At 39.7% G+C, this 13,768-nt stretch overlaps 1 protein-coding gene across 1 annotated transcript in view; it reads right to left on the reverse strand.

Moving 5' to 3' along the window:
• The window catches only part of slc35d1a (solute carrier family 35 member D1a), a 60,922-nt gene that overhangs the window by 9,127 nt on the left and 38,027 nt on the right, over nucleotides 1-13,768 (reverse strand). Inside the window, exon 9 of the mRNA XM_041207934.1 lies at nucleotides 4,509-4,576. Coding sequence (XP_041063868.1) covers nucleotides 4,509-4,576 — 68 coding nt within the window. The remainder of the gene's footprint in view (nucleotides 1-4,508; nucleotides 4,577-13,768) is intronic.

The raw sequence follows: 13,768 nt of genomic DNA on the forward strand, positions 1-13,768 counted from the left end.
GTTTGAATATGCATGTCTAATAAGAAAAGCAGACTTGGCTATGACAGTCTACTGACTTTAATTGTCTCATCTCATATACGAAGAATGACCAATTAGGCAAGGTGCAAGACAGTTATAGTTATATATGGAACTGTACCTCAGAAGGAAGCAGGAACAAAACAGGGCACTTTCCTCGATTTTCTACACAGATACACCACTGCCTCAATTTATAGCCAAAACCCTAACTAATGTTGTCATTAGAATTTCAGTAAAGTGCAAATGGCAGATGTGTGAAATTTTCATATTAATTCTTCAATGTGAAAATCTAATAGTGTAACTGAAGATTTAAATTATTTCTAGTGTGTATGAGCTGCAGCGGTCTTGTGGCACAGTGGATAGTGTTCCTGCCTCCGAGCCAGAAGATCTGGGTTCAAGTCCCACTTCAGGACTTGATGGCCAAGGAAAGTGCACTCACAACATGGCCAAACAGGTTGAGTATCTATTCAGAGCTTCGAACTACAAGACACATGTAAAAGTCTATGTTGACACACCAACTCTGACTGCTTGGGGGGCTGCTTGGCTCAGTTGGCTGGACAGTTGTGTAGGTGTTGGTGCTAACAACACAGGGCTGGATCCCCATTCCAACTGGGGTGGAATCAGGACTTGGCTCCTTGCTTTACCCATGGTGGAAGTTGGGGCACTGTGGATCAGATCTGCCTTCGGGTAGAGAACCAAGGAAGAAATTGGAATGGCATAATATAGAAATGAGGTACTTATGATTAAGGGTCTGTTACTAGCGGTGGTGATAAGCAGAAGCAATGTGAGGTCTGGGAAACAAATGATGAAACTAGAGAGAGGCAAGAGGAACCTGGATAAAGAATTTTCACATCCTCAGGACACTTCAAAAATCATTTCACAATCAATTAAATACTTTTGAAGTATACTAATTGCCCATGTCAGTTGCTTTATCAGGCCTTTCAATTAGAAAGTCAGAAGGGGGGATGTTCACTCAAGGTTACACAATGCTAAATTCCATTCCACAGATAATGAAGCATATCTTGCCCACATGCAGCACCCAAGACATTTGGGTTTGGGCTGATAAGTGGTAAGTAACATTTGTGCCTCACAAATCACCACCGAGATCGAGATCACCATTGATCGGAAGCTTAACTGGACCAGCCACATAAATACCATGACTACGGCAATGGGTCAGAGGCTCGGTGTTCTACGGTGAGTAACTCACTTTCTAACTCCCAAAACCACCTCCTACCTACAAGGCACAAGTCAACAATGTGATGGAATGCTTTCTATTGCCTATCTCCATTAGATAGGTGCAGCTCAAACAACAAGAAACTAGATATCATCCAGGACAAAGCAACTGACTTGATTGGCACTACAACCACCACCTTAAAACATTCACTCCCTCTACCACCTGCGCATCATGGCAACAATTTACCAAGGCTGCTTCAACAGGGTCTTCCTAAATTGCAACTTCTACTGTCTAGAAGAACAAGGGCAGTAGACACATAGGAACACCACCCCCCGCATGTTTACTTTTAAATCACACACCACCCTGACTTGGGAATATATCACAGTTTCTTCATCGTCGCTAACTCAAAATCCTGGACCTCTTCTTAACAGCATTGTGGGTCTACCTACACCACATGAACTGCAGTGGTTCAAACCACCATCATTCTCTAGGATAATTAAGGATGGACAATAAATGCTGGCCTAATCAGTGACACCAACATCCCATATATGAATTTAAAAAAGGGACAACATTTACAAATCGCAGGGTTCTACAAATGACAATGAGAAAAGGATCAGATAATCTATTTTTCAGATGTTGCTTAAGGAATAAGTATTAGTCAGGACACCAGGAAGAACTCCTGTTTAATTAGTGCCCGGTCATCTTTTACATGCATGAGAGGGTAGATGGTGTCTTTATTTCATCTCCCACCCAAAGGATGGCAAGATAAAAGCACAGATTTCCTCAAATGTAAATAGTGATTGTTATCAACATAATAAATATACTAAGTCATAACTCTGCTCCATCAGCCGATATGCCCTCAGTTTCTTAAACAATGATGGATTTTCCAGATATGAACTTGCCAGTTTTTGCCATCAGGATCATGCTGCACTGCAGATCAAAAAAGTCAAATTATTAAACAACACCATGAAAATCTCAGCTTTCCCGAAACATTTAGCCACTGACGTTATATAGATTCCATGCACAGTCATTTCAGGATACTTTTAAGTCTCCACGCATGTAACATGCCATCATATTGGGTTAATATTTTAATTTACTTGACACATCTTTTTTTATTTTTACAGCCTTAACCCTGGGGGAATCAACTCTCAACATACCTCCATTCAGTCCACAAGCATATTTGGTCACTTGCCAATTTAATTCTCCACCTGCCCTCTCTGTCCTCAACCTTCTACACTATTCCAATTAATTACAATGCAAGCTTAAATAATATTTCAATTCGGAACATCAAGTTCAACAATTTCCGATCATAATCACGACTCCTATTTTTATTGACAGCAGGTGCTAGTAATGATTCTGCTATTGCCATTTACAACTCCTCTGGACCCATATTTTATTTATTTACTTTTGGCATTAGGACCTTCTTTTGCCTTGCACCATCATTCCTTTTGTCATTAAATTTCTCCATTTTTCCACCCTATCACAGACCCTCCCTTTTTCTCTTTCTTCCCTTCCACTCCCCTTTTCCCACCATTAACTTGCATACTTAACTTGCACATATCTGTAACATTTTCCAGGTCTGACGAAAGGCCACAGATTTGAAACACCAACTGTTTTTCTCTCCACAGGTGCTGCCTGACCTGCTGAGTACTCCCAACATTTTATGTTTATACATCATAGTACTGCTTGGCAGAGGAATGCAAATAAGACATTGATTTTGAGACCGATATCGGCCTTAACTTTATCACAGAACCACAGGAAGAGGCAGAAAGAGGCCATTCAGCCCACTGTATCTACACCAGCTCTCTGGATGAGCATTTCACCTAGTCTATTCTCTTGCCACCCCCCTGTGAATCTGCACATTTCAATTCAATTTTCTAATTCAGTGTTGAATCCTGCATATGAGTAATGAATAAGGACAGAATTAAGTTGACAATAATATCTTCCACAGCTGCTCTGGTGATGTCACCAGCTAGGAAACCAGCCTTGCTTGCAGTTTGCCATGCCCTCTAATTTAAGGTGACAACCCTGGCTCAGTGGTAATACTCTTGCTTTGGAGTCAGAAAATTGTGGGATTAAATCCCACTCCAGAGACTTGAGCAGATAATCCAGGTTGCCAATTTAAGGGACTGTTGCACTGTCAGAGCTGCTGTCTTTCAGAAGTGACATTAAACCAAAACCCTTTCTGCAATCTTGGATGAAAATGAAAGGTTCTATGGCACTATACAAATAGCAGAGTCGTTCTACCTGATGTCTTGCTAATACTAATTCTTCAACTAATACCAGTGAAACAGAAGACTTTGTTTGCAGGAGCTTGCTGTATGCAAATTCGCTGCTGGTTCCCCCTACAGCAGTGACTAAACTTCAAAGTCCTTCTTTGACTACAAAGAAATGGCACTATATAAATATGTTACTTACAGGCACACACACATACAAAACACAAAAATATGTAAAAACAAATTATAAATCAGATTAGCAAAAGGGACAGGTACAATTTAGTATAGCAATAGGTTAAAGCTCATAGACAGTTACAAAAAGCAACGAAAAAGGTTAATGGAATGTTGGCCTTTATCTCAAGTAGACTGGAATAGAGAGAGGAGGTTATGCTTCAGATGTACTGAACCTTGGTCAGAGCCCAACTGGATTACGGTGTTAGTTTTGGGTACTGCACCGCAAGAAGGATAGATTGGTGAATCTGACACTACTGAAGCCAGAGATACCTGGACCTAGAGGGTCAAATTATGAGGACAAGTTGACTCAAGGTGGGACAGTTAGTCTTTAGTTCTGGGAGTGCAGTGGGTACTACTGTATATCAAGGAGAGTGCAAAGAATGTCTAAATGCTTTACAAAGATTAAATACACTACTGGAGCTCTGGTACAGTCCTAGAAATATGCAAATGAGGACAGTACCTGATTATGGGCGGTATCCCAGCAGAACAGCATCTTGTCCTCATCCAATGATCATGTATGCACTTTTTCCACTAGAGGTCACTATACAGCCTTGAGCAGCATAAACTGATTTTTTTCTCTTCCCCAATCCCTCTTTCTTATCACAGGGATACAATTACCAATTGAATCATTCTATTTTTACCTCAGCTGAAATCAGTTAACTCAGTATAGAGTAGAGATTTGAACCTAGAACATTCCTAGTCTGTACAGTCGAATACTGTGCTGAGAGGTGCATTGATCTATTACTGTCTGCCACAAGTTTAACTGGAAGCTACTCATTGGAAAAAGGAGCAATATATTAAGTAATTTTTTTCCTGTACACCAGTCGGACTCAATTACTTGGAGGAGTTTAAACACAAAATGCACTTACCCCATTACACAGGACAGCAGGAACTGCATGACAAACACTGAATTTGACCACCCTTCGAAATCAACTGCCTAGAAAGAAAAATAACTTCAAATTCACTTAATCTCTTCTTAAAACACGGAAGATGAAGAACATTTGTTAAACATATCTGTTTATCCACTGAGTAGTAAACCATATTAATATTAGGGCCACTGTGTCTCCTGGCAACGCAACATGGCCAGCTGATACCCATCTACACATGAGCATTGGTTCGCGCATGCGCAGAAACCCAATGACCTCACACACCAGTTTACCCAGCAGACTATCAACTCATTCTAACTCAGTCACTGCAATATGTTCTTAGTTTGTGGGTTCCATGGATCCCACACATCACTTAGTCAGCAGAAGAGAGTGTTAACAGTATTTTACGAGGGGGGACAGGGACAATCCAGAATCATTACTGAATGCCTATGCTTCAACTTAATGATTTATAAGCACTGTGAACATATGTTGCTAAATATTGTGATCCAAAAGATTCAGCCAATGCAGGAACGAAAACTGTTGCAATGTTGTACTGAGCTAACTAATTCTAGCAGTTTAGCAAAGGGGCAGAATTCTGCTTTAAAACATCTGCAAATTGTCAGGTTCTCAATTTTCTTCAGTTTAAGAAGGATCAACGAATTAATGATGTTGCAGATCTAAATATGATTTTGAAAAGACAGCCACTTTATTTTGATGCATGGTAAATAGTTCTTAAAAGTAAATAAGCTGGGCTCATGTCACACACTGTCCCCTATAAAGATGGTAACCAGGGAACAAAAACTGACACCTGTGAATTATACTCCAGTAAGTAGTAGTCCGTAATTTCAAGCAAGGAGGAAGGAAACCGGTCAGAAAAAAATGAGGAAAACCACAAAAAATAGCAGCCATGAAGTAGAGAAGAACATTTCTTGAATGCATTCAGTAGAAGTGCAGCATAGACAAAGATATATCAAGGAAGGTCAACAATTCCCATTCTTCTGTCAAAAGCATAGAAAGCAGGTTATGCATAGACTTACATGTACCCTGTTGAAAATTCAAAGACTGCACCTTTCCTCTCTCATTAAATAAAATCATCTGTAAAAAGTCAGGTCTCTATGTAGTTTTCTAAAAATTAAAACAACTTAAAATTATCACTGCAAAACTCAAACTGCAGTAAAACAGCTTCTTTCTTAAATGGTCAAGTGACAAATGCAGCATTTTCACAGTTGTTAGTCCTCAAAATACAATGAACAAAAGGTCACTTTACTGAGCTGGTTCCATTGACCAGAATATTGATAGTTGTATATAAATTAAAATACGCACACACACTCTCTCCTGGTCTATAAATATGTTTCTTTTAGAGGCCCTCATTTATTTTTGTTCATACCCTGAAGTTAACTGGCTTGAAATGGATCCCTGTATGGTATACAATAAACTCTTATTAAATCTAGTAAAACCTAAATGCAGGTTTTAATGAGCTTACCCAAGGAGAACAGACAAGGGGGTAAAGAATTTAAATGAATACAATTCCACAACCCCTGAAAGCCAGACAGCTTGATTCCCTTATCTTCACACAGTAGTACCTACTTTATTTTTCTTTCTCAACTTTACCTTCTCCATCATGCTATATTGGGGAACACCAATATGCAAAATGCTACCAAGCACTTGTCAAATCCATCAATTTCAGAAGTTGCAAAATGCACAGGTCCAGAGCAGCTCATCTTCTAATTTCATTCATCACTAACATGGAATGCATACCCTACACAACGTCACTTGGAATGGTGCAAGACTAGGAATGCATCACATGATGAATAATGGTAAATATAGAAAACTTCTACTGTTTTTGGAATGCTGCATATCAGATTAATTCACTGCACAGCTTGTGCTAGACTGATAATATTGGAAAGAATTTAATAATTTCCGTGGTATATAAACGCTTTCTTCTGCATAAAATACTTGAAAAACTAGTACTTTTCACTGTCCTACTCTATGCTCTAGGAAAATATGAACTCTCTTCATGGAACAGGTCATCATGCAACTAAACATTCTACTGGTAAACCTTGAGAGTTTTGAATACATCTCACCAACGAACCCAACTATTTCGAAAGGTAAAAGGAACTTTGGTTAGTAATGCCAGGCATAATAAAAAAAAAGTTTCTGCAAATTTTTTGCGGGCTGTGGTTTCAAATTTTTTCTCTCTCTCCAGAACTTTCCACAGTACTGGCAAGAGCAGGGTCAATTAAACTGCTGCAAGATATTGAAACAGAAGTTCTATTCTACTCAAGGCTCCCTGGTCTCTTTCCGCCCCCACCCCCCCCAACCACAAGGTACACATTTTTTGAAGAGATTCCAACTGGGCAGACATCAAGTCTGAGTATTTACTACAACAACACTACTGTCAGAACAGCCACAAGCAGGGGCCTTTCACAAATGATCCTGTGTTCACATACTAAACATTGCCCCATCCATATTCCAGCAAATTGCTTTGAGACAGGAGGGATACAATTAAAGTACTGTCCAAGTTAAATAATCACTTTTTAAGAATCCTATAAAAGTCTTTCACCAAAATGAAAAAAATCATAAAATCAACACAGCTAATTTCAGGCTCTCTGGTCTGATTCCTAGGGGTGGGTGCGGGGGGCGGTGGCGCTGGCACTCTGGTATTGGGGCAATGTGAGTGAAAATCCTTCTAAACATTTCTTGCCTTCCTTTTCCTAAGTTTCCTTGCAGCTCAAAATTCTTGCCTTTTTAGTGAAGAGATTTCTTCATGGAAGCACCCTTAGCGGAAAAAGATTGTTAAAAATTCTGGAAGCTCCATACTGTATATAATACATTTCCAGGATACAAAAACTAAACATTTTCATGTTATAAATATTAGAAAAACTCTGGACGTAAATGCATCAACACAACATTCACAAACATCCTAGTTCTGTTACCATTCACACTGCTAAACAAGATTAATACTCCTCTGGAGTGTTATTAAAGGTATTGGATGCAATCAATGGCTAGCTCTCGTGTAATTTTTCCAACAGCTTTTTTCATTAGTTTCTCCAGTAGCTGGAACTTTAACGTTAATCAGAGAATGTATTAAAGTGCCATTGTTTTGTTTCCCTCCATTCACCCGATTATGTTGGGCGTTACCAGCTGCTATAGGGACTGGCTGGTTTTGTAGTCTGTATGTACTTTGTTCCCCTCACAAAAACATTAATTTTAGTCAGTGTCCATGAGTGTAATGAAACAGATCTGACAATCAGATGAAAAAACTAGCTGTCTCATAGATGGAAAGAGCACTTTGAAATATACCCACTCAAAACTAAGGTGCTGTCAAGCAAACAAGTAACTGGCAAAACTGAAGTCTTTAACATGTAATGGATCCTGAACCTGTACTTCATACACAATTGCCAAATTATATTGCGCTCCAGATCTCAGTAGATGGTTATACTATTAAGTCATGAATTGACGAGGTCATTTTCTCCACCATTTGAGTAATAAAATTAGTGATTTTGAATGTTAGGCCTTTGAAGACTGTCACATTTCTGTAAAATATTCTATATCACAATCATACTAATCAAAAAATGTTTACACTTATACTTCATAAAATTAAGTTCTTTTTAATATACAAGACAAGCATTTTCTATCGTAAGATGATCTTGCACCATCCCCAGCTATGGATGAGTAAATGATCTGTCTCACTACATAATACTAGATTCAAAGCCTGTTCCCTAGTTGGTTCTTTGACATACTGATTCTGAAAACTGATCATGAATGTATATCATCAACTCGTCTTCCACACTCTTACTGCAAACTTGGTTTCCCCAACCAAATGAAGATCAAGTCCCACGTGATTATTCGATTACCTTGTTGGACCTCTAATTTCTTGATTTACAGTCTGACTCTACAATTATTGCTAGGCGCCAATAAACTACTTCCACCATTGCTTTCTACCACTTGTTGTTTCTTAGCTCCACGCATAGTGATTCTACATCTTAATTTCCCAAGCTAAGATCCTGTATCTCTACTATCTTCATTCCAGTTATTATCAGGGCTACCCCACCCCCTTCTCCATCTTTATTCTGAAGTTGAAGTATCCTGGAATATTTAATTCCCAACCCCTTGGTCTCACTTCAACCAGATATCCATAATGGCTATCAGATCAAACGCATTAATTTCTATCTGGGCTATTTATTTGAATGAGAGAAATAGATGGATTGAGTGCCTTTAGCTTTTCTATTTCCCCTGATGTCACCCAAGTCACAATGCATCATTTTCTTTCAGCTATCTGTCCCATCTTGACTCACTCTGCTTATTTTTACCCAAATCCCATATCTGCTTTACAGCCTTAACATTTGTTACAGGTTTAAGATTTACCCTTTCTTGAATCCTCTCACCCCTTTCTTCAGTTTAAAGCCCTATCTACCACCTTAGTTGTTCATCAGGGCTCAGGTCCCAGCCTGGTTTAAGGGGACGCTGTTCCAACAAATTAGCCTCCTCTTTCCCCAGTGTTGGTGTCAGTGCTCCATGAATTGAAACCCCTGCCTCACACCACTCTTTCAGCTATGCAGTTAAACTTCTGATCTGATGCATTTGTCCCAGTGCCAATTTACACAGGGCTCAGTAACAATCCAGAGATATTTCCAGTGAGGTTCAAGCTCTCTCAGCAGATCATTCACAATCTGTGTGGATGAACATGAGGTCTGCAACGTGAATGAGCAGATTGGCCATGGCACAGGAAGCTATTTAAGCAAAAGGAGTAAACAGGAATGTATTTGCAATAGAGGACAGTATAGTGAGGGGGTTGACACTGTTCTCTGCAGCAGAGAGCGAGAGTCCAGAAGGCTGCATTACCTGCCCAGTGCCAGGGTTCGGGACATCAGCTCAGGACTGGAGAGGAACTTGCAGTGGGAGAAGGGGGATCCAGTTGTTGTAGTCCATGCAAGTACCAACGACATAGGCAGGGCAAGGAAAAAGTCTGCATAGTCAGGGTGAGGAGTTAAGTACCAAATTAAGCAGAATCTCAAAGGTAATGTTATGCGGATTATTACCCAAGACACATGCAAATTGGCATAGAGCAAATAAGATTAGAGAGATGAATGCATGGCTCAAAGACTGGTGCGTGAGAAGCAGGTTCCGGTTCATGGGACACTGGCACCAGTACTGGGGAAAGTGGAGCTGTACTGTACGCTCTACACCTGAACCGTGCTGGGGTGAGTGTTCTTGCGAATCTCATAACCAGGGAAGTAGAAAGGGTTTTAAACTAAATAGCGGGGGCAAGGGGTCAAATGTGGGAAGATGTGATATATTAAAGAGTAGAGACAAGGTAAGAGAGGAAGGTATTAATATGGGAAATGATAGACAGACCATGACAGGAAGGGACAGATTACAAGTCTCAGAGTAAACCAACAGGTAAGGCTAGAGGTTACAAAAATAATAAAAAGGACAAACTTAAGGCTCTGTATCTGAATGCACATAGCACTTGAAACAAAACAGATGAACTGGTAGTGCAAATAGAGATAAATAAGTACGACCTAATAGCCATTACAGAGACATGGTTGCAGGATGGCATAGATTGGGACATGAATATTAAAGGGTGTGTGACTTCTAGAAGGATAGGAAGTTAGAAAAAGGTGGAGTAGCACTGTTAATTAAAAATGACATTAACACAATAGAGAGGGATGGCCTAAGTCAGGACAGAGAAACATTTTGGCTGGAGGTGAGGAATGATAAAGGCAAGAGGTCATTTGTGGGAGCGATGCACAAGCCTCTTAACAGTAATCACATGGTAGGACAGGGTATCAAAGAAGAAACAGTAATAGGCTGTCAGAAAGTTACAGTGATTATTATGGGGGATTTTAATCTACATATCGAGTGAAACAACCGATGGGCAAAGGTAGCGTAGATGACAAATTCATAAAAGACTTTTGGATTATTTCTTAGATTAGCACATTCTGAAGCCAACCAGGGAACAGGCTATACTAGACCTGGTATTGTGCATGAGATAGGGTTAATTAATGACCTCATAGTGAAGATGCCCCTAGGTAGTAGTGATCATAATATGACTAAATTTTACATTGTTTGAGGAGAGAAGAGTGGGTATAAGACTAGTATTTTAAACTTAAAGGGCAATTATGAAGGCTCGAAAGCAGAGCTAGTGAAAGTGAACTGGCAATTTAGGTTAAGGGATAGGTCAATAATGATGCAGTGGCAGACATTTAAGGGGATATTTCAGAATACACAGAATAGATACATTCCAACGAGAAAGAAAAATTATAAGGAGAGGATACACAATCCGGGGTTAACTAAAAAAGTTAAAGATAGTATCAAACTTAAAGAAAAATCTTATAATTGTGCAAAGATGGGTGGCAATCAGAAGATTGGACAAGGTATAAAAAACAGCAAAGAATGACTAAAAAATTAATAAGGAAGGAAAATTTAGTGTACAAGAGGAAGCTAGCTACAAATGTAAAGACAGATGGTAAGAGCTCCTATAGATATTTTAAAAAGAAAAGGGTTAACAAAGTCCTATGGAAAGTGAGCCTGGGGAGTTCATGGGAAATAAGCAGATGGCAGATTAACTGAATTGCTTCAGTCTTCACTATAGGGGATACAAGTAACATCCCAGAAATATCTTTAAATCAGGAATTGGAAAGGAGGGATGAACTTAGTCACCAGGGAAATGGTGCTTAACAAATTGTTGGAACTGCGGGCTGACAAGTCCCCGGGTCCTGACGGATTTCATCCTGGGGTCTTAAAAATAGCAGCTAGTGAAATGGTTGATGTGTTGGGTTTTAATTTACCAAAATTCACTAGAGTTGGGGAAAGTTCTATTAGATTGGAAAATAGCTAATGCAACTCCTTTATTCAAAAAAGGAGACAGAAAGCACAAACCTATAGGCCAGATAGCTTAACATCTGTTATAGGGAAAATGTTAGAAGTTATTATTAAAAGCAGGACACTTAGATAAATTTCAAGGCAATCAGGCAGAATTAAACGTGGTTTTATGAAAACAAAATCTCATTTAACCAATTTACTGGAGTTCTTCGAAGAAGTAATAGGTGCTGTGGATAAAGGGAACCAGCAGATGTACCGTACTTAGATTTTCAGAAGGCATTTGACAAGATCCCATGTCAAAGATTATTATGGAAAATAAAAACTCGGTGTAGAGGGTAACATATTGACATGGATAGAAGATTGGCTAACTAACAGGAAACAGCAGGCACAAATGGGTCATTTTCTGGTTGGCAGGATATGACCAGTGGTGTGCCACAGAGATCAGTGCTGGAGCCTCAACCCTTTACATTTTATATAAATGATTTGGATGAAGGGGCTGATGGTATGGTTGCAAATTTGATGATAAAAAGGTAGATAGGAAAGTAAGTCAAAAAGGGCATTAGGAAGCTACAAATGTATATAGTTAGGTTAGGCGAGTAGGCAAAGGTCTGGCAAATGAGGAAAAATTTAAAGGTTGTCCATTTTGGTAGGATGCATATAATCGAAATGGTTGAGAGCTTGCAGAGCTTAGAGATGCAGGGGGATCTGTGTGTGATAGTGTATGGATTGCAAAAGGTTCGTATGCAGGTGCAGCAAGTAATTAGCAAAGCTAGTAGAATGTTATCGTTTTCAATTCCCCTTGCAATAAGCAAGTGTAGGGAGGTTTTGCTTCAGTTTTCAGGGCATTGGTGAGACCACATCTGGAGTACTGTATACAGTATTGGTCCCCTTAGGGAAAGATGTAAATGCATTAGCAGTTCAGAAAAGGTTTACTAGATTTAGCTCTGAGGAAGTCATACAGACTTGAAACATTAACTCTGTTTTTCTCTCTACAAATGCTGTTAGATCTGCTGAGCTTTTACAGCATTTTCTGTTTGTTTCAGATTTCCAGCATCTGCAGTATTTTGCTTTTACTAGATTATTACCTGAATAGGCAGGTTGTCTTATGAGGAAAGACTGGACAGGGCTAGACTTGTATCTGAAGTTTAGAAGAGTAAGAAGCAATTTGATTGAAACATGTAATATGCTGAGGGGACTTGACAGGGTGAATGTGAAAAGGAGGTTGCCTCTTGAGAGAATCTAGAACTCAGTCACTGTTTCAAAATAAGGGGTCGGCCATTTAGGAGAGATGAGGACAAATATTCTCCCAGAGGCTTGAGACACTTTGGAATTCACTTCCTCAAAAGGTGGTTGAGGCAGGGTCCTTGAATATCTTTAAAGCAGAGGTAGATAGATTCATGATAAGCAAGGGGGTGAAAAGTTATTATGGGTAGGCAAGAATGTGAAGTCAAGGTTAAAATCAGATAAGCTATGATCTTATTGAATGGCACAGCAAGCTTGAGGGGCCAAGCAGCCTAATCCTGCTCTTAATTCGTATGCATGCTTACATTCTTTGTTCTACCTATGTTGTTGGCTCCTAAGTGGACCATGACAACTGGCTCCTCCCTCTTCTAATCCAAGTTCTTCTCCAGCCACAAGATGATCTTAACCCTGGCACCAGGCAGGCAACACAATCTTCGGAGCTCTCAGTTGCAGCTGCAGAGAATAGTATCTATGCCCATGACTACATTGTCATCTATCACTGCCACATTTCGTTTCACTCTCTCCACTTGAATGGCCTCCTGCACCATGGTGCCATGGACTAATTTGCTCATCCACCCTGCAGTCTATGCCCTCATTTATAAGGGCATTGGCTTTTCTCCTCCAGGACTGCACCCAAGGTTCCTTTACCTGCTCGACTCAGTTGACCTTCCTATCCCTGGCCACTAACCAAATCTGTCCAACTGCCTAATCTCAGGATATGACCACCCTTTGGATAAGTGTCTAGGTAATTCTTCCCCTCCCTGATGCCTTGCCATGTCTATGTGTCAGCTCAACGACACAACTGAAATAAAAACAGAAAATGCTGGAAAACCTCAGCGGGTCTGGCAGCATCTGCGGAGAGAGAAACAGAGTTAACGTTTAGAGTCCAATATGACCCCCAAAGTTCCGAAGACAACACATATTGGGACTTGAAGCGTAATTCTGTTTTTCTCTCTTCACAGATGCTGCCAACCCTCCTGAGTTTTTCCAGCACTTTGTTTTTATTTCAGGTCTGCAGCATCCACAATATTTTGCTCTGACAGTTGAAGTTCCTCAGTGCAGACAATTATTGTAGACATCCTTATCTGGGATCCCACATTCTGCACTGACAACCCTTTCTAACCTAGTTTTATTTAATTAATTAAACTTTAAATGTATGTATTTGATCAGTTGAGTTTATTTTTTAGCTTTTA

This window comes from Carcharodon carcharias, chromosome 16, assembly GCF_017639515.1.
Source record: "Carcharodon carcharias isolate sCarCar2 chromosome 16, sCarCar2.pri, whole genome shotgun sequence".
In the NCBI taxonomy this organism is placed as follows: Eukaryota; Metazoa; Chordata; class Chondrichthyes; order Lamniformes; family Lamnidae; genus Carcharodon; species Carcharodon carcharias.